This window comes from Arachis duranensis, chromosome 4 (genome assembly GCF_000817695.3).
Source record: "Arachis duranensis cultivar V14167 chromosome 4, aradu.V14167.gnm2.J7QH, whole genome shotgun sequence".
Lineage (NCBI taxonomy): Eukaryota > Viridiplantae > Streptophyta > Magnoliopsida > Fabales > Fabaceae > Arachis > Arachis duranensis.
In genome coordinates, this window is record NC_029775.3 from 119,628,862 (window position 1) to 119,649,925 (window position 21,064).

Genomic DNA, 21,064 nt, shown 5'->3' on the forward strand with positions numbered 1-21,064 from the left:
AATATAATATAATATAATATAATATAATCTTAAACCAAGCTAATTATTGAAAGATTACATATTATTTTGAATTTATCTAATAAAAAAAACGTTATATTTTTGTCACGATCCAAAATGAGTCATGACTGGCGCTCAGCAAAATAATTTTATAGCAAGCCTAACATACTCAAATATAAGTTGAATAAGCAAGTTACAAATATTTTACAAATTCTAAAATAAGTAGTTATATATTTTTAACAAAAAAATTAGAATAACTAAGAATGGTTGGATCTTACCTGTGACATATGAAGTATATACTTCTAGGAATTTGACAAAGAATAGGTACTTATTGCAGACCGTTACTCTTGAATAGAAAGTCTCACATAGTCAAATATTTGTTCCTGAAAAATACTTTTAGAAAACGGGGTGAGTTTTACAACTCAGTGACTAGACAATACATCTATAATCAACATGAGACTATATAAATATTATTATCAAAGTAATATTAATTAGAAAGTAATAGTTGATAATAATAGGTGAATTAATAAGGGAGTTCTCATACAGAAATCAAATCAAAAGTCCACACATGGGCGGCTCCACCTCTATGGATAGCCCTTTCCTCTTGTATGTCCTAACAGAATAACAGATCTAACGTGTGACCTACATATTAGGCTAGCAACACCCCTGCTAGCTGGAGTCTGAGTCAGATGCATCTGTTAGTGTTGCAAGTGTGAGGAGTGTTGAAGTTAGTCCCACATCAAAGAAAGCAAGGAAGAGTGAGGAGTTTATAAGATGAGAGACTCATTAACTTGACACCTTAAGGTTTTGAGTTGGATGTGGTGTCTTCTCATCTTATGTTCTCTCGCTTGATTCCTCCCTGAAGTCTCCCCGGTGGTCGAGAGCTCCCCACGGTTGGCCCAACAAGTGGTATCAGAGCCGATGATTTAATCGGTCTGGTTTAAGGAGTATTTAAGGTGAAGCATCGAAAGTCTTCCCGGCAAAGGTGGTTCGGGCGGCGTGTCCCGCGGTGTTTGCGGCGGTGTGATGGACGAATACTCATATGTGGTGGAGGAGATAGAGGAGAGTTGATGCTTGTTGTGGAAGCTCACACTTGAGGGGAGGGGGAGATTGTTAGTATTGCAAGTGCGAGGAGTGTTAAAGTTAGTCCCATATCAAAGAAAGCAAGGAAGAGTGAGGATTTATAAGGCGAGAGAAACAACATCTAAGTTAACGTCATAACCGCCGTTAACTATGGTTTTCTAATACGAGCCTCCCAAACCAATTCAAAACATATAGCTTCAAATACAATAAATCTTTAATCTCTCAAATATATAAGTATCGAATCAAATCAATTAGATAATACTTTTTTATCAGAAATATTTTCAAATCATATTTTCTCAAACATAAAAACATATTTCATAATTTAAAAGTGAGTGCCAACAAATACTTTAATATTTCAAAAGTATATATTCGAATAAAATCAATATTCTAAATTAATATAAAATTTTATCAAACATATATATATATATATATATATATATATAGTCTCATGTAAAATTTCTAAAGTATGAATTTCATAAAAATAATTATTCTAATCAAATCAAAGTTCTTCAATAATAGTTTTATAAATATAATTAAAAACTCATAATAGCATAAACCAAAAGCTTAACGGTTATAAATGTAAAGCCTACTCATAGCATGGTCCTAATAGACCGAAGAGACCAAACCCGAAGTGTCGAATTAATGGGTACAAAACTGCGTAGAATTTGGACTCGAGTAGTAACAATAACTTCAATTCTCACTGCAGTATCATCAACAACAGCCCTAGTAGCAAGGGGGCAACAGCGAATCCAACAGCTTACGGTGATTTAAAATTGAGCAAAGGCAGATAAGGACATCAAACACGATAGGACAAAGTGAATAATAGAGCTTTACGGTAAGACAAGGTAGAACAAGAGTAGGCTTACCAAAAGAAACAAGAGGATGGAGCATCAGCAACTCCGGTGATCCTCACCGGCAAGGACAAACCAGAAAAAATAAAGCGGAGCTAGGACAAACTTGTAGAGTTTCTAGCGGTGGCTTCCGGTGACGTCAGCTCGGTTCCTGGCGACCAGAGGCGTGGTGGTGCAGCCTGCAGCAACAGCGGAAGCATACCAGCTCCCGCCTCCTCGCAAGACTTTTCTCTCTCTGGCCATTGTGTTTTTCTCTCCTTTGCGAGCTCCTCTCTCCTTCTTCGAAACCCCATACCCGTAGCCGCGACGGCGACGGCGGAGCTCCCCTTTCAGCAGCGGCGACAAGGTGCGGCGGCAACGAGATGTCGTCCCCTTCCTCTGTTCTGTGTGTCACGTCTTTCTCTTCCACATGTGGTGGCTTCTCGTGGCGGCGATGGAGTCCTCGATGACGGCAGTGGAAGCTCCAGCTGCGGCAGGGACGGTCTCCAGGGGTGACGGCGAGACAACACCACCTCTCTCGCACTTCTTCCTTTCTCCTTCTCCCATTCCCTGTTTCGATCTCCTTCTCCCTCTCTCTTCCTGATCCACGACAATGACGGCGACGGCGGCTCCCAGCCCCGCCGGTGCCGTCCCTTCCTCCCCTCTCTTCTTCTTCCCGATCCTCACTCTCTCTGCTTCTCCTGTGTGTGTATGTGTCTAGCGTGTGAGGTGAGAGTTGAGAGTGTGAGTTAATTTTGAAATTAGGGTTAGGTTTGGGAAAAAGAATAATAAGGGTATTGTAGGGATTTTACACTTTGCTTGCACCTTGGTCAAAGATTAATAATAGAAGGCATGCCATTGCACTTTTGATGTGCTTAAATCTTTTGTTTATTTAGACATAGAAACACACACACATACATGATGTTATCTGGAACAGAGTTCAAACTTCAGATCACTTAATTAATTGAAAGAACAAATCAACAGCAAGAAAATTAAACAACTTTCCAAGAAGAGAGTGGTGGAGTATCAGAGTTCCTCCAGGTAATTAGATCGCCAGCGTATCTACCACCCTTGACAACATCTGCGGCAGCGAAGGACTCGAGTTCTGTCATTTCTTCTGGTGTAAGTTTCACAGACACGGCTCCAATGTTGTTGTTAAGGTTCTCAAGTTTGGTGGTTCCGGGTATGGGGCAGACATCATTGCCTTGGTGGTGAAGCCATGCCAATGCAAGCTGAGATGGTGTGCATCCTTTCTTTGCGGCCATTTCATTGACCCTCTCAAATATAGTCTTGTTTGACTCCAGGTTTTCAGGTTGAAACTTAGGCAGAGCCTGCAAACGCACAAGAATTTTTTTTTTTTTATGTATGTATCATTGATGAACATTTGAAAAACATAATATAGTAAGATGCAAGTGTTATATATAGGTAACTTATCTACTAAAGTTTGACTTGTTAAGATTTGTAAAGGAATATGTAACTGAGTACAAAACATGATTATGAAAATGACAAGTGATCAGAGCATGAATTTCTATAATCGCACACATATGACACAAACCTTCCTGAAGTCGTCCTGTGATAAATTATCAAGCAACTTTGATCCGGATGAAAAGAATCCGCAGCCAAGAGGACTGTATGCAACAATTCCAATGCCAAGTTCCCTGAAAAGGACAATAGTTGGAAGCCAAAAACTCAGACATTGTATCATGATGTTTTATGAGAAGTCCTAGAAAGAGATTTGCTTGTTAACAAGAACATTAATACTTGTGAATGATTAGATTCAAACCTGCAAGTTGGAATCACTTCTTCTTCAACATCTCTTGACCAAAGAGACCATTCTAACTGCACAGCTGATATGGGATGAACAGCATGTGCTCTTCTGATTGTTGAAGCTGAAGCCTCGGATAGACCAATGTATTTTATTTTTCCCTCCTCAACAAGCTTCTTAAGCTCACCAGTCTTAACTTGAAATTGAAGAAGTGAAAAAAGTTGAAGTCATCACACATAAAGTAGTCTATTTTTATTACTTCATGCTCTTAACAATTAACATACTAAATGTCAGTTCCATATAACAGATTGCATTTCCTTAACAATATGATATTCAATCTTGTTAAGTGATATATAATTCAAACATAAGTGTTCACTGAACTAGTTAAATGTGAAATTCAAGGTTATTAATTTCTCGAGTTAACTCGTAAACTCTTATGGTTCAAGTTGACCTGAAGACTTATTTTATGATAGAGAAAGATTCAAACCGTTATTTCGATTGGAACACGTGTATCGATTCGATGTTGGTAATAGAGATCTATGCAATCAATGTCAAGTCTCTTCAAGCTTCCTTCACAGGCAGCTCTCACATATGATGGATCACCACGGTTCTCATATTTTCCATCATCAGAAATGCGGATACCAAACTTGGTTGCCAATTCAACCTTCTCTCTCACCCCTCCACTCAAAGCCTGTCTCAAAGTTCCAAACATTTCATCATAATATCATATGCACAAGCCAAAACAAAATTGTGACATAAAATTCAAACTTGAGAACTTGATTAAGAAGAATCCATGATCTATAACAGAGAGAAAAGCAACATAAAATCTTGAATCACTCGTTATTCTTTTCACTTGGATAAGATCAACTGAACTGTTTATGTCAACTTATCTGTCTCCAATTAAGTCCAAGGATCACAACAACAACAAAAAAGTAAAAAATCAGAAGAAAAGTCAAAAGGGTAGGTGAATCAAAGCTCAAGTAAGAACCTTTCCAATCAGAATTTCGTTGGTGTGAGGACCATAGACATCAGAGGTATCAAGGAATGTGACACCACTTTGAACAGCATGGTGAATGAGAGCAACCATGTCAGGTTCTGGCTTTGGAGGTCCATAGTAAGCAGACATTCCCATGCAACCAAGTCCTTGCTGAGATACCTCCAAACCTTGTGATCCCAGTTTCATTCTTCCAACTTTAGCCATTGCTGTGTTGTGGTGATGATGTGCTTGCAAGTTGCAACTATGATCAGTGTTGGAAGAGTGATGCAGAAAGTTTATTTGGCTTATTTGAATGAATGTTCTGAGCTATGTGCCGAATCTTATAAGTAGTTGAGAACTCAATCATGACAGCAAGGCAAAGATTATTAATTAATATCATATTATTAATCATTCACTTCATTATCATTATGACTAATGAGGATAAATTTATGACTATCTCCATGTTGAAATAGTAGTTACAACACTTAGGTAAAATATATTATTTTTATCCAAGATTATGTACCAGTATATATATATTTAAGGTTCCGATTGTTGGATACGTTTGTTCTTGATTGGTATATTTCAATACTTTTATTTTTCAATACTTTGTAAATGTTAATTGTCAAATGACTACAGCTGTGAATATAATTTTAATAAAAAAAAATTGTCCCACTCCCAGCAGACATTATAGAATATAGCAATTAGAAAAAGAACCCCACAAACCCACCCCCATTTAACTAATCAAATGGTGTACCTCACTTTTATATTCTTTATAAAAATGTTAATAGGACCTTTCACCTCATATATTTACATTGAAAAACTATTGGATCTTGAAGAAATAAAATAAAACAAAATGAGTACTTACTTGTTTGTTACATTCATTCACTTATGACTATAATTTTTAACATAAAAAAAAAAGAGAAAAGGACAAAGAGGTCCTTGACTTTTTAGTCCGCCCGAGTATTTAAAAGTACATTTAAGTTTCTGACTTTCTCAAAATCTGGACACATTGATCCCTATTGTTCATTTGAGTTTTTCAGACTCAACAAAAAAATCAAACGTGACTCTCATTATACTGACCTGGCCAATACGAATGTCCATGTGGAAGAGTTTTTAAAATGGGCCAAATTAGATCCTGGGATCGATGTGTCTATATTTTGAAGAAGCTAGGGACTTAAAAGTATTTTCAAATCTTTAGAGACTTAAATGTCAGGGATCAATTTGTTCTTTTCTCATAAAAAAAAAATACAAATCACTGAATCATTTAGATATGAAACTTTGTTTTCACTTTGGTCAAAGATTAATAGTAGAAGGCATGCCATTGCACTTTTGATGTGCTTAAGTCTTTTGTTTATATAGACATAGAAACACACACATACATGAAGTTATCTGAAACAGAGTCCAAACTTCAGATCACTTAATTAATTGAAAGAACAAATCAACAGCAAGAAAATTAAACAACTTTCCAAGAAGAGAGTGGTGGAGTATCAGAGTTCTTCCAGGTAATTAGATCGTCAGCGTATCTATCACCCTTGACAGTGTCTGCACCAAAGGACTCGAGTTCTGCCATTTCTAGTGGTGCAAGTTTCACAGATAAAGCACCAATGTTTTGGTTAAAATTGTCAACTTTGGTGGTTCCAGGAATGGGACAGTCACCATTTCCTTGGTGGTGAACCCATGCCAATGCAAGCTGAGATGGAGTGCCTCTCGAATATAGTCTTGTTCTTCTCCAGATTCTGTAAGTGAACACATAAGATTAACCGAACTACTTTACTTGTTTAACTATGTTGAGTTAATTAGCCATCATCATTATTATGTGATATAATGCTAAGTATATAAATAAAGGAAGATCAATACAGAAATTAATAGTGACTTCATGATTAAAGTTTGAACCAACAAAAAATTGTAAAAAATGCCAAGCTACACTTAATTATGCAAATGCACAAGTAATTAGCACTAATTTGTGTTGACACAAACCTGTCTGAAGTCACCCTCAGACAAATTCTCAAAGGATCTTCATGTTTCTTTGTGGCAAAAGAGAATGAGAAGGATGTAAGAGGCCTTATTTGTTATCCTTTGCAGGCGCCCCAAGGCCTAATGCACCGGATTCCATCAGAAACGAGCTGATCAGACAATGCCAGTCTTCTAGCAGTTGCAAACTCCTAGGATGCTACAGGGGTAAAAACAACAAAAATACTTGTGAAGATCCGGTCAGCGTCATGAGTGTTTTTCCAAGATCAATTTGCTTGGAGCCGTCCGGCGATTCCTACACGAGGAGATCAACTTTCGACGCAATCTTAGCCGGCTGCATACCGGTTTTTTTCCATCCAAAGTCAGCTTATGAACAATATAGTTGGCATTTACCAAAAGACTATTTGAGCTACTCTGTGTTCATACCTGAAGGTGATGTTAGAGAGAACAAATCAATTATCAATGACACATTGGCTAGGATTTCTAGGACTAGGGTTTCTAAGATGAGAGAAGTTATTAGGCTTATTCCAAGAGTTACATACAATGAACCAAGGTCTAGATTAGGGAAAGTTGAGGATGCATTTGATATAGCAGTTAAGGGTATTATAATATTATTAGAGGAGTAGAAGAAATGAGAAGGGAGATTTCATCATCAACAAACAATGGTTATTATTCTAATGAATGAAGATGGTTCATAAGTGTTAGGGATAAATAGCAATTGAGCAAGTAAGCTGATTGAGAACAGTTAGTGGTTGTTAGTAGTTACTATAAGAGCTACTATACAAGACTAAGAGTCAATGTAACAGTTAGTGAATGAAAATCATTTTCTCTAATTCACACACTATGAGAAGAGTCTTCTAGATCTTTCTCTATTTCTCTCTCTCTCCGCTGGTGTTTCTCATTCTCTTCTCTGAAGAGTTCTGATACCTCACATGGTATCAGAGCATTCAGGTTCTGATCCATGGCTACTCCGAGCGAGCCTCAAGCTTCCGCAATCTCAAGTGCGCGAGCAATAAACACAGTTTCATTCAAACTGGATGAAGATAATTTCATACCTTGGAGACGGCAAGCGCTGGCGTTCATCAAATCCAACAGACTCGAAGAACACCTCAATCCGATGAAGATACCGAAGCGATTCAGGACCGACGGAGATCGCCAAGCAGAGATCGAGACTCAGGAGTTCCTCGATTGGGAGCAGGACGATCAATTCTTGGTGTCGTGGCTGTTTGCTTCAATAGATCCGAGCTTCACAAGTCAGGTAGTGAATTGTGAATTTGCATGTGAGATTTGGTACAAATTGGAGGAATACTTTGCAAAACGGCTGAAATCAAAGGTGAAGCAACTCAAAACACAGATCAAAGGCATCAAGCTACAAGGTTCTGTAACGGAGTATATGTCTAAGATCAAGAAGGTAACAAATGCTCTCTCTGCCCTAGGTGCACCTCTTTCAAGTGAGGAATTTGTAGAAGCTGTGACTCAAGGTTTGAATGAGGATTATAGTGCGTTTATAACCATGATTAATGCTAGAGCTGATGAAATAACTGAGAGTGAAGTAGAATCGCTACTAGTGGGTCAGGAAGAACTAGTAGAGCGTTTTAAAAGGAATGTTTTAGGCACAATGCAGGTGAATTTAGCACAAAATGTAGATCTAAGGTCACAAAGTCAGCAACCTAGCTATCAAATGTATCAACCTAATTTTCAACAGCAGCAACAACAATTTCAAGGTAGAGGTCAGAATTTTAGAGGAAGATTCCGGGGAAGAGGTGGTTTTAGAGGTGGCAGATCAGGTTTCTATGGTAACTCCAGGCCACAGTGTCAACTCTGCAATCGATTTGGGCACACTGTGTGGGAATGCTTTCACCGCTTCAATCACAATTTCCAGAATCCACATCAGACTACTAGTAATGCACCAGCACCACCTCCCTCTTCCTTCCACCAGCCACAACAAGACCAGCAAGCTCAAGGTCTCTTAGCCACTACACCTGCAGCAATACCTCTCACTGACAAGGTACCTGGACACCGGAGCTTCACATCATTTGACCTTTGATGCAAACAACTTGATTACAGGCTCAGAGTATGCAGGAACAGATCAAGTGCTAACAGGTAATGGCCAAGGTATGAGTATAAATAGTATTGGCAAAACTATACTGTTCAATGAGACCAACCCTCACTACTTTAAACTATTAAATATGCTTCATGTACCTTCCATCACCAAAAATCTAATAAATGTCGCCAAGTTTGCTCTTGACAATCATGTGTTTTTTGAATTCCATCCTGTTGATTGTTTTGTAAAATGTCAGGAGACCAAGGAAACTCTATTAAAGGGGTCTCTTAGAGGAGGGTTATACCATTTTGAGCATGTTGGAGTGCTTGCACGAGCAGCACTGTCAAGCAATAAATCAGGCAATTCGGGGTCCAAGAACCCTCATCTGTCATCCACTCATAGAGTCTGTAACCTCAGTTTTTTTACATCTAGTACTACAGTAGCAAGTAACACTAATAATGTAGGCACTGTCTGTAATGCTAAGTCAGTGTATGAGTTTAATATGTGGCACAAGAGGTTAGGTCATCCAAGTGCACGAATTGTTGAAAAAGTATTACAAAGTTGTAATGTTGGCTATATGAATAAAAACAAATTTTTAACCAAAGACTACTTGTGTAATGCAGGTCAATTTCAAAGTGCTTTGACCTGCTGTGAAGTATTGGATTTCTACGCATTAGTACGGTACTCTGATTGTCACAGTACAGTGTAGGTGCTAGGCCTTGAGGAAGGTGCATTTCAGAGAGCAATTTCTGCAACCACATAGTATCCGTCATAGCATCAGCTCCGCCCTTACCAACCACACAAATTTGACTTTAAGACTCACAAGTGTCTGTTTTTGGGTTACTCACCACACCACAAAAAATACAAGTGTCTTTGTCCATCTGGAAAACTCTATGTAGCAAGGCATGTAGTTTTTGACGAATCTGAATTTCCTTATCAGTTGCTATTTTTTAATAAGGACTCAAATCTAAAGGCGTCAGTTCCTCATACAACCAAACTTATCACTATTCCTATTCATGTGCGCCATCCACCAGTACCTCTCGAAATTCCTCATGAGTCACCCCCTAGTACACCAGCACCCACAACACTAATACCCTCAACAGATTCCCCAGCCACAGCAGTACCCTCACCAAGTTCCCGTGAGTCCTCACCTCTTCAATCTAATTCGTCCACTCATCAAGGGAGAGTTCCAGAGTCAGCCACTGTTATATCTCCTCCTCCAATTCCAGTTCCATCCGAGCCTACCTCAACCTCTCCATCAACCATAATTGAGTCATTTGCCAGTCCTATTTGTACTGATCCTTGCCCATTCACTGCTGACACTTGTATCTCTAACTCTACTTTTGAGTTTCCCTTAAGTAATGCAGGGTTAACTGAACAATCATCATGTGCTGTTCCTGCGCCTGAAGCAAAGATTGGGCGCACTCATCCTATGATAACCAGAAGTCAGGCGGGTATTTTCAAGCCCAAGACATACTCTTCCCAGCTTTGCTCCTCCTCACCTGATCTCACACAAGTGGAGCCCTCTTCAGTTGCTCAGGCTCTTACCTCACCACAGTGGAAGGCAGCTATGGATAAAGAGTATGCTGCCCTAATGAAGTGCAAAACTTGGAAGCTTGTAGACCCCTCAACAGCAGCAGACCCAATTGGATGTCGATGGATATTTCGCATTAAAAGACATCTAGATGGAAGTATCCAGAAGTACAAGGCGCGGCTGGTGGCAAAAGGCTTTCATCAAAGGGAAGGCTTTGATTATGGGGAAGTATTCAGTCCAATGGCGAAACCTGCAACAGTCCGTGCTGTCTTGGCAATTGCTTTGTCGAGACAGTGGCGAATTCGTCAGTTTGACTTTAACAATACCTTTCTCAACGGTGATTTGTCTGAAAATGTCTATATGGTGCAACCTGACGGCTACAATTTTGGCACTAATTTAGTGTGTAAGCTAGAGAAAGTGCTATACGGCCTCAAGTAGGCTCCACGTGCATGGTTCCTCAAGCTAAAGAGTACCCTTGAGAATTTTGGGTTTATCAGTACTACCTCTGACCCCTGCTTGTTTGTCAAGCACAGTTCCTCTCCACTATCTATCTTTTGGCATATGTCGATGATATTCTAGTGACCGGCACTGCTGCAAGTGAGGTAAACAAGCTTATTACTGATTTGAATGAGGTCTTTACGCTCAAGGACTTGGGAGAAATGAGCTTCTTTTTGGGTATTGAGGCTGAGAGAACAACTGCTGGTTCCTTAGTGCTGAAACAAACGAAGTATGTGAAGGACTTGCTCAAGAAGGCTAATATGGCTGATGCTCGCGCTATGCCTACCCCTATGATGAGTGGTCTTCGGCTTGATGCTTCAGGAGCTGTGGTTGATAGGCCAACTCTGTATCGGTCGGTGGTTGGTGGCTTGCAATACGCCACCATAACAAGGCCAGACATTGCATACGCTGTGAACAAAGTCTCACAGTTTCTGCACTCTCCCTTAGAACAACATTGGAAAGCGGTGAAGCGCATCCTGCACTATCTGGCAGGCACGACAGACATGGGGCTTGAGTTCCATAAGAGTGAGGACTTCAGGATTTTAGCATTTTGTGACTCGGATTGGGCCGCTGATCCCGTTGATCGCAAATCGACTACGGGTTACTGTGTGTTCCTAGGATTGAACATCATCTCTTGGTCTAGCAGAAAACAAGTCTCAGTGTCCAGGTCCAGCACTGAAGCGGAGTTCAGGGCGCTAGCTGATGCTATGACGGATACTATGGGGTTGCAGAAATTGCTCTCTGAAATGCACCTTCCTCAAGGCCTAGCACCTACACTGTACTGTGACAATCAGAGTACCGTACTAATGAGTAGAAATCCAATACTTCACAGCAGGTCAAAGTACTTTGAAATTGACCTGCATTTTGTTCGGGATAGGGTTGTTCAACAGCAGGCATATGTTGTGCATATTCCCTCCTTTGATCAAGTTGCCGATGTCCTTACAAAACCTCTATCTCATGATGCATTTATACGTCTCAGGTCCAAATTGAGATTGGTTTCACAACCTTCCTCAGTTTGAGGGGGGATGTTAGGGATAAATAGCAATTGAGCAAGTAAGCTGAGCTGGCAGAGTTAGTTAGCTAGTATTGAGAACAGTTAGTGGCTGTTAGTAGTTACTATAAGAGCTACTATATAAGACTAAGAGTCAATGTAATAATTAGTGAATGAAAATCATTTTCTCTAATTCACACACTATGAAAAGAGTCTTCTAGATCTTTCTCTCTCTCCGCTGGTGTTTCTCATTCTCTTCTCTGAAGAGTTCTGATACCTCACAATAAGGTCTCAAATTTGCTCATGGGTTTTTCTCACCCTTTTGGAGATGTTCATGCATGCATGGATGATGTTGTTAGTTAGAAATCTTCATTACAAATCAGTTGAAAGGTCTAATTATTTACATTTCATTTTTGTGTTTGATCTTCGTCAGAGTAAGAAAAATCTTTGACATATTGAGTTAAGTCTTAGTACTATGAATACCAAATATTACTACATATTGCTTCAATTAGAATAAAAAAATGAAATTCTTACATGATACAAATAGTTATCTTTTTAATGTTTTTCATGACACAAAAAAGTTTATGGTTGGCCAGTTGAGTGATTTATAAACATTTTTATTAATTGTTTAAATTCTATGATGAAACCGAGATGTAAACTATGTTTTGTAGAATACATATGAAGTTATCTGCAATAGAATCCAAAAACCACTTCCAAGTTAAGAATACAAAATCAGCAGCCAGAAATTTGAAAGATTCACTGATGTAACCAAATTCATTTCAAAAGGGAACACCTAAATGCCCTTCATACTGATCTATTTATTGAAAGTATCAACACTCCAGAGGGTGAAATGGTAAATTAAACATTAAGTGATGAACTTGATTAAACAGCTTTCCAAGAAGAAAGTAGTGGAGTATCAGAGTTCTTCCATGTAGGTATAAGACCATCTGGATATCTACCACCCTTGACCACATCTGTGGCAGCAAAGGACTCGAGTTCTGTCATTTCTTGTGGTGTAAGTTTCACAGACAAGGCTCCAATGTTGTCGTTAAGGTTCTCAATTTTGGTGGTTCCGGGTATGGGGCAGACATCATTGCCTTGGTGGTGAAGCCATGCCAATGCAAGCTGAGATGGTGTGCATCCTTTCTTTGTGGCCATTTCATTGACCCTCTCAAATATAGTCTTGTTTGACTCCAGGTTTTCAGGTTGAAATCTAGGCAGAACCTGCAAACACACAAGATTTTTTTATTTTGTATTTATGTATCATTGATGAACATTTGAAAAACATAATTAATATAGTAAGATGCAAGTGTTATGAAATGAATATATTATTATCATATATCTTTTTAGGTCACTGATCAACAAAGTCCTATGTCCTAATAATATTAGTAGGTAACTTATCTACTAAAGTTTGACTTGTTAAGATTTGTGAAGGACACCAAGTTTTTAAATAGGTGAAAATATGTAACTGAGTACAAAACATGATTATGGAAATGCACAAGTGATCAGAGCATGAATTTCTGTAATCGCACACGTGTGACACAAACCTTCCTGAAGTCGTCCTGTGATAAATTATCAAGCAACTTTGATCCGGATGAAAAGAATCCGCGGCCAAGAGGACTGTATGCAACAATTCCAATGCCAAGTTCCCTGAAAAGGACAATAGTTGGAAGCCAAAAATTCAGACATTGTATCATGATGTTTTATGAGAAGTCCTAGAAAGAGATTTGCTTGTTAACAAGAACATTAATACTTATGAATGATTAGATTCAAACCTGCAAGTTGGAATCACTTCTTCCTCAACATCTCTAGACCAAAGAGACCATTCAATTTGCACAGCTGTTATGGCATGAACAGCATGTGCTCTTCTGATTGTTGAAGCCGATGCCTCACTTAGACCGATGTACTTTATTTTTCCCTCCTCAACAAGCTTCTTAAGCTCCCCCATCTTGATTAAAATTTACAAGGGAAAAATTTGAAGTCATCATACACAACCCTTAATATATGTAATTATCTCATATCCTAGCTCTAGGATTGTAACAGATGTCAATTCCAAAACATGTCGCATACTCGCATTTCCTTAACTATATGATATAAAAGCTTGGAAATAGACTAAAGCATTATAGGATACAAAGACATATATTCTAAATGCAGATTGGGGTTATTGTATAGCACAACACAGGGCTAAGTAAGTTTTTTGTTGATGCAAACATGGTGATTTAAACCTACCAAATTACATAAACTACCAAATTGTAAGTTAACCTATTATATCTGGAATAATAGTAGACAATTTACAAGGTTCAACTTCCCTGAATAAATAATTCCAAGTTGGTGATAACAGAGCTATCATAAGGCAAAAAAAGAAGAACAAAGAAAGGGGTCAAACCGTGACTTCGATTGGCACGCGAGTATCAACTCTATGCTGGAAATAGAGATCAATGCAATTAATGTCAAGTCTCTTCAAGCTTCTTTCACAGGAAGCTCTCACATATTCTGGATCTCCATGGATCTCAAACTTTCCATCCTCAATAAAATTGATTGAAAACTTGGTTGCCAATTCAACCTTCTCTCTCAGCCCTCCCTTCAAAGCCTGCCCCAAAATTGAAATTAACTACAACAAAAGCACATGATATCTTCACATAGAAAAAGTAGATATCCCAAGAACATTTTTTATTTTTGTTTTGGTTACTCAGCATATCCACCATCAAACACAATGACTAATCCTCAAAAGACATGATACAAAATTTTCTGTCTTATTTTATCTCAGGAGATAGCAACTAACTACTATATGCAAATAGCATTAGTCTAATTAAAACTAAGGAACTTCTCAGAAGAACACAAGGAATCAAAAGAAAACCCAAAAGGGTATCTGAATCAAAGTTCAAGAATGAACCTTTCCAATTAGAATTTCATTGGTGTGAGGGCCATAAACATCAGCAGTGTCAAGGAATGTGACCCCACTTTGAACAGCATGGTGAATGAGAGCAACCATGTCAGGCTCTGGTTTTGGAGGTCCATAGACAGCAGACATTCCCATGCAACCAAGTCCTTGCTGAGACACCTCCAAGCCCTGTGATCCCAGCTTCATTCTTCCAACTTTAGCCATTGTTGTGATGTGAAGATGGTAGTAACACTATGATATCAGTGATCAGAATATATAGAAGAAGCTGAATGAAGAAGCTTTGTGAATGTCTCTCACTTCTCAACTAAAAAGCAGCTCACACTTCATAATTCGTATATTATACATCTATAATAACAAAGGTGATGAATTTTAAAGGACATATATACTTTTGTCAAATATTTTTCCAGAAAGCATAAAGCTTATCAAAACCATTTACAGGAACAGTATTTTGTAAAAAGAAGAAAGTGTGTAATTTTCTTTTTCAAAAAGAAAAATGGCTCAATTCACTTTTATTGGTTCACATAATATTTCTTATTCATTTCTTTTTCTTTTATTATAAATTTTTTATTTTTTTATTCTAATGCACACATGACACTTGTTTTTTTATTCTTGATCATATAATAAAACACATCTTTCTGTCCTATTGATAGCATTCACTTCGAAAGGAATCAATTTAAAGATGCTGTTTTTTTTTTTAAAAAAATTATATACTGCTATAAAGAGTGTGCAAATGTTTTTCTTAGACCAAAGACTTGGCATATGGACATGTATCAGTCATTATCACACACCTTTCTAATATTTTACTGGTCAAAGGTTCTGCATATGATGATAGTGTATTTTGTTTTTTGTTGTTTTAAAGTAAATATTAAATTTTGTTCTTAAAATTGTATTGTTGAATTAATTTGATCTTTAAAATTTTTGACAAAAAAAAAGTGAGTTACATTAGTTTTTGGCTAATTTTTTTTATATTGATTAAATATATGTGTAATACATTGTTATTGGAAGATTAGGTGTTTTTCTTTGATATGGTGTTTTTTTTTTTGTATTATTCAAATCGGATGGTCTTTTTTTTTTTTTTTTTAAATCAAAACGGACCCTCCGATTAGGCTTTTTATTTTTTTTATTTTTTTTCTAAACTCAAAACGGATCCTCCGAATTCTATTAAAACCCTGCTGACACCACATTCAGAGAAAGCATCCCTCTTCTCCATAATGTTGCATCACCCCACCCTCTCTTCCATATCAAAAATAAAAAGCTGAAGAATGAAAATGGAGTAAATTATCATTTTTGGTATATTTTGTCAAATTTCAATCATTTTTAGAAGGTCAAAATATTATTTTATTTTTCTTTCAAGGGTTATTCTGTAAAAGTTTTTTTGAATCTTTTGATAATAAAATAGTAATTTACCCGTAAAAATAATATTATTGACTAAAAAAAATTGTTAGTCACCTAAATTTTCTCATTTTTAATTTTCAAAAAAAAAAGTTCACTGAATCATTTAGATATGAAACTTTGCTTCCACCTTAGTCAAAGATTAATAGTAGAAGGCATGCCATTGCACTTTTGATGTGCTTAACAACTTAAGCCTTTTGTTTTTTTAGACATAGAATTATAGAAACACACACACACACATCAAATTATCTGCATCAGAGTTCAAATTTCAAACCAATTAATTAATTAAAAGAACAAATCAACAGCAAGAAAATTAAACATCTTTCCAAGAAGAGAGTGGTGGAGTATCAGAGTTCTTCCATGTACTCAGATCTCCGGCGTATCTATCACCCTTGACAGTGTCCGCGGCAGCAAAGGACTCGAGTTCTGCCATTTCTTGTGGTGCAAGTTTCACAGATAAAGCAGCAATGTTTTGGTTAAAATTGTCAACTTTGGTGGTTCCAGGAATGGGGCAGACATCATTTCCTTGGTGGTGTACCCATGCCAATGCAAGCTGAGATGGAGGGCATCCCTTCTTCGCGGCCATTTCATTAACCCTCTCGAATATAGTCTTGTTCTTCTTCAGATTCTCAGGTTGGAATCTAGGCAGATTCTGTAACAGAACACATAAGATTAACCAAGCTACTTACTTGTTTAACTTTGTTGATCAAGAAAAACTGTACTCTGTTTAATGTGTTCAGTTAGCAATCATCATTATTATATGATATAATGCTAAGTATATAACTAAAGCAAGATCAATACAGAAAATACAGAAAATAATAGTGAGTTCATGATTAAAGTTTGAACTAATGAAAATTTGTAAAAAATGCCAAGGTAGCTCAAGTAATTAGCACTAACTTGTGTTAACACAAACCTGTCTTAAGTCACCCTCAGATAAATTCTCAAGTAATTTTGTTCCTGATGAAAGGAATCCTCTCCCCAGAGGATTATATGCAACAATTCCAATACCAAGTTCCCTGAGAAGTATAAAATTTAGAAGCCATGAAACTAAATTGTGGATCATATATTTATATTGATGATATAGGCTAAGATAATCCAATCATATAGATCATAGTAACTTCTATACAATCTATGCCGTTGGATCATCTTAGTGTTTCAAACATCGAGTTATTCGTTCTCTTTAAACTGCACCTGCAAGTTGGAACCACTTCTTCTTCAACATCTCTTGACCAAAGAGACCATTCTAACTGCACAGCTGATATGGAATGAACAGCATGTGCTCTTCTGATTGTTGAAGCTGAAGCCTCGGATAGACCAATGTATTTTATTTTTCCCTCCTCAACAAGCTTCTTAAGCTCACCAATCTTAACTTGAAATTGAAGAAGTGAAAAAAGTTGAAGTAATCACACATAAAGTAGTCTATTTTTATTACTTCATGCTCTTAACAATTAACATACTAAATGTCAGTTCCATATAACAGATTGCATTTCCTTAACAATATGATATTCAATCTTGTTAAGTGATGAATAATTCAAACATTAGTGTTCACTGAACTAGTTAAATGTGAAATTCAAGGTTAGTAATTTCTCGAGTTAACTCGTAAACTCTTATGGTTCAAGTTGACCTAAAGACTTATTTTATCACAGAGAAAGATTCAAACCGTTATTTCGATTGGAACACGTGTATCGATTCGATGTTGATAATAGAGATCTATGCAATCAATGTCAAGTCTCTTCAAGCTTCCCTCACAGGCAGCTCTCACATATGATGGATCACCACGGTTCTCAAATTTTCCATCATCAGAAATGCGGATACCAAACTTGGTTGCCAATTCAACCTTCTCTCTCACCCCTCCATTCAAGGCCTGTCTCAAATTTCCAAACATTTCATCATAATATCATATGCACAAGCCAAAACAAAATTGTGACATAAATAAGAAATGGCATTATTCATTTATAAAATTCAAACTTGAGAACTTGCTTAAGAAGAATCCATGATCTATAACAGAGAGAAAAGCAACACAAAATCTTGAATCACTCATTATTTTTTTCACTTGGATAAGATCAATTGAACTGTTTATGTCAACTTATCTGTCTCCAATTAAGTCCAAGGATCAGAACAACCAAAAAAAAAAAATTCAAAAGAAAAATCGAAAGGGTAGGTGAATCAAAGCTCAAGTAAGAACCTTTCCAATCAGAATTTCGTTGGTGTGAGGACCATAGAATTCAGAGGTATCAAGGAATGTGACACCACTTTGAACAGCATGGTGAATGAGAGCAACCATGTCAGGTTCTGGCTTTGGAGGATCATAATAAGCAGACATTCCCATGCATCCAAGTCCTTGCTGAGATACCTCCAAACCTTGTGATCCCAGTTTCATTCTTCCAACTTTAGTCAGCTTGGTCCTTGCATCGTTCAGAGCAGCATGCAATATGGCTGCTTCCTCGTCACAATTCACGAATTTCTAAGCGACGTTAAAGAAGTGTGTACATAACCCTCTGTATAAGTTACAATTCTCAACCAAACGACTCACGTCGTGACTACTCTTAATGTAGGTGTGCTTGCGCTTTATATTCTTGCTCCAACGAAGGAGAACATAGCAGACAGGTACTCTATTTACTTTATAAAACAAAAACACAAGGCAGTGACAACACAGTATGCCTGAACTCTCAAACATGTTGTACTCACATCGAACTTTCTGAGTTGAACAGTTAAAATAAACGTCGTACGTAATGTACCGAATCTTCTCATTAGCTAATTTTTCTTCTTCCACCTTCACACAATCTGAGTCACCCTCTTGTGTAACAGCACGGATGGTGCAATCACATCTTTTACGGAACTCCATTTGGACATCTCTAAACATGTTGCTAGTGTACTCCTGTTGAAATTGTCTCTCAATGGTAGAGCTAGATGTACATAGGATAACTCCTCTAGAGTCTGCATCATCATCTTCTAGTTCTTTCTGCTCCTTGTTCCCAAGCACATTGTCATACTCATGGACGAACTGAATCAAACTAGTCTTGCTATATAAGAATTTTCCCGTAGAATGCGTGCATACTCTCAATCCTTTGCATACTTTTCATAGCAGCCCAAAATTTACCCTTGAAAAAGATCGGAACCCACGTCTGTCTGTTGTTGTAAAGTTCTACACAAAACAAATCATTCATAGCGCCAGTTAGACTCAACCAGAAGACCACAATTACATAACCAGCAAAAAATGGCGAAAAGAATAAATTTTCAGAAAACAATACAAGCACATCACAAACATAAGCAATAACAAAGCATGATATAATTTTAAAGTAACGAACCTGATAGCCATGTGTTGTGATCTAGGTTGTACTCATCTATGAATTCAGTCCAATCATCCTCGAATGACTCAACCGAACGAGAATTCCATACAATGTCACTCAATTTAGCATTCAACTCTCTGAACTGAGCATAACCTCTGAGCTTTTGCGATATCTTTTTCAATATGTGCCAGATGCACCATCGGTGACGTGTATGGGGTAGGACCTTCCTAATTGTACTAAACATAGCCTTGCATTGGTCGCGAGTGATGATTCCCTGTGGCACAGTTCCCATGCATTTCACCCATTGCGTGAACACCCATTCAAAATTATGAATGTTCTCGTTCCCTAGTAGAACACAGCCAAGAAGAGTAGACTTTGCATGGTGATTGACACCGACAAAAGATACGAACGGTAATCCATACCTACATGAACAACAACCACATGTAAGAACATCTGACTATTCAAAACAAAAAAGTTTTTATCAATTCCACGTAAATACATATTACCTATTTGTACAATATGTGGTATCAAACGACACCACGTCTCCATAATATTTATACGATGCCCTGCACCTTGCATCTACCCAAAGTGCACTCCTGAATTTGTAATCATCATCAATATTTATTGCATAAAAGAAGTTTGGATTGATCTCTTTCATTTGTATGAAGTAATTTAACATCTCTTTAACATCCGCAATGACACCAATAGACCGGAGTTTGGATGTAATGTAATTCCTCACTTCGTTTTCTAAGAAACCCAGATTCGACGATCCACCAACCTCATTAGCCAGTGCTAAATATGTCTTGTTGGGTCGTATGTCAGCCTCATCGTTATCCTCAATCACGCACTTAGTATGCATGATCAACTCTCTATACTCATGGTAGTGCACCGTCTTTTTAGGAGAACATGGATGCGAATGCTTCAATTCTACCTTCAATAACACCCAATCTTCCTTCTCCCTATCAAACTTCGCATATATCCTTGCTCTGCATCCCATGGCTGCAATCGTTTTCTTCCGTGTTGCTGCTTTCGCACGAGACTCACGAAAATCCTCCCGATTACAATGAATAGATTGGTTAATCGGTTTCTTGAATTCCTTTGTCGTCCTGTCAAATGTTGTGGTCCTAGTTTTACTTATGAAACCGGCTTTCTTTACATAGGTCGCATAAAATTTCTGTACCAGTTGCAAAGAATCAAATCGCAATCCAACTCTTGGTATTTCCTCTTTGCAAAGGCCACTGTGATCCGGTAACTGTATATCAATTCACAACAAACATCGCTCAATGCCACAATTGATTAATAGTGAATTCTAAAATCTCGTTATTGTTAAGTTAACAATAAATTACAATTTGAACCTCATGACTCAGTTCCGTCTCATTACTTTCTAGGTCAGTAACATCCGTAACTTTCATGATATGCAATCGAACACAAACAAATAAAGTCAAACAAAAGAACCAAATGAGATATCGTACCATAAAGTAAATATCAGAAAAATAAACAACCAATCAATGACAAAAAAAATTCAAATAAACACACAATAAGAGACATCCAATTATATTAAATCATCCAACAAGAAATAACCATCTTAAATTTTTTATTTTTAAAACTCCAATATATTAAAATAAAATCAACATTTTTATTTATATTACATGTATAATGATTTTAAAAAAATGTTATTATTACTTTTCATCTTTCATCGGAATTGTTATGAATGCAACTCCAAAAAAGTAATAGGTATATACAACAAATTCACATAAAATATAATAGAATAAACCATTTGCATTAAGAACA

General features: G+C 37.3%; 3 protein-coding genes across 5 annotated transcripts in view; all 3 read right to left on the minus strand.

Annotated features, from left to right (window-relative positions):
• The window catches only part of LOC107486444 (probable aldo-keto reductase 2), a 32,236-nt gene extending 17,271 nt beyond the window's left edge, over window positions 1-14,965 (minus strand). Inside the window, exons 1-5 of one of the 3 annotated variants that reach the window (XM_052261057.1) lie at window positions 14,583-14,962; window positions 14,076-14,279; window positions 13,465-13,637; window positions 13,237-13,339; window positions 12,743-12,913 (exon numbers count right to left, since the gene is read on the minus strand). In XM_052261057.1, coding sequence (XP_052117017.1) covers window positions 12,743-12,913; window positions 13,237-13,339; window positions 13,465-13,637; window positions 14,076-14,279; window positions 14,583-14,795 — 864 coding nt within the window. In that variant the 5' untranslated portion in view covers window positions 14,796-14,962. Of the gene's footprint in view, window positions 1-5,405; window positions 5,536-12,742; window positions 12,914-13,236; window positions 13,340-13,464; window positions 13,638-14,075; window positions 14,280-14,582 lie in introns of those variants that run through there. The other 2 variants (XM_016106983.3, XM_052261058.1) reach the window with 2 other exon arrangements.
• On the minus strand, window positions 2,748-5,040 carry LOC107486450 (probable aldo-keto reductase 2). The gene is made up of 5 exons (XM_016106987.3): window positions 4,664-5,040; window positions 4,163-4,366; window positions 3,694-3,866; window positions 3,466-3,568; window positions 2,748-3,241 (listed from the first exon to the last, which is right to left on the minus strand). The coding sequence occupies exons 1-5, from the start codon at window positions 4,874-4,876 to the stop codon at window positions 2,903-2,905; spliced, it is 1,032 nt and encodes a 343-aa protein (XP_015962473.1). The 5' UTR covers window positions 4,877-5,040; the 3' UTR covers window positions 2,748-2,902.
• Window positions 14,966-16,262: 1,297 nt separating the features above from the next.
• LOC127739619 (probable aldo-keto reductase 2) lies at window positions 16,263-17,965 on the minus strand. The gene is made up of 4 exons (XM_052261062.1): window positions 17,644-17,965; window positions 17,175-17,347; window positions 16,897-16,999; window positions 16,263-16,635 (listed from the first exon to the last, which is right to left on the minus strand). The coding sequence occupies exons 1-4, from the start codon at window positions 17,866-17,868 to the stop codon at window positions 16,297-16,299; spliced, it is 840 nt and encodes a 279-aa protein (XP_052117022.1). The 5' UTR covers window positions 17,869-17,965; the 3' UTR covers window positions 16,263-16,296.
• Between the last annotated feature and the right edge of the window lie 3,099 nt (window positions 17,966-21,064).

Excerpts from the sequence above, each read along its gene's own strand:
- LOC107486450 (XM_016106987.3), bottom strand. The coding sequence starts at position 4,876 with ATGGCTAAAGTTGGAAGAATGAAACTGGGATCACAAGGTTTGGAGGTA. Across the intron at positions 4,367-4,663 it reads ACGAAATTCTGATTGGAAAG|GCTTTGAGTGGAGGGGTGAG; the intron begins GTTCTTACTTGA and ends ACTTTGAGACAG. Across the intron at positions 3,242-3,465 it reads CACAGGACGACTTCAGGAAG|GCTCTGCCTAAGTTTCAACC; the intron begins GTTTGTGTCATA and ends GTGCGTTTGCAG.
- LOC127739619 (XM_052261062.1), bottom strand. The coding sequence starts at position 17,868 with ATGTTTGGAAATTTGAGACAGGCCTTGAATGGAGGGGTGAGAGAGAAG. Across the intron at positions 17,348-17,643 it reads GTGTTCCAATCGAAATAACG|ATTGGTGAGCTTAAGAAGCT; the intron begins GTTTGAATCTTT and ends TTTCAAGTTAAG. Across the intron at positions 16,636-16,896 it reads CTGAGGGTGACTTAAGACAG|AATCTGCCTAGATTCCAACC; the intron begins GTTTGTGTTAAC and ends GTTCTGTTACAG.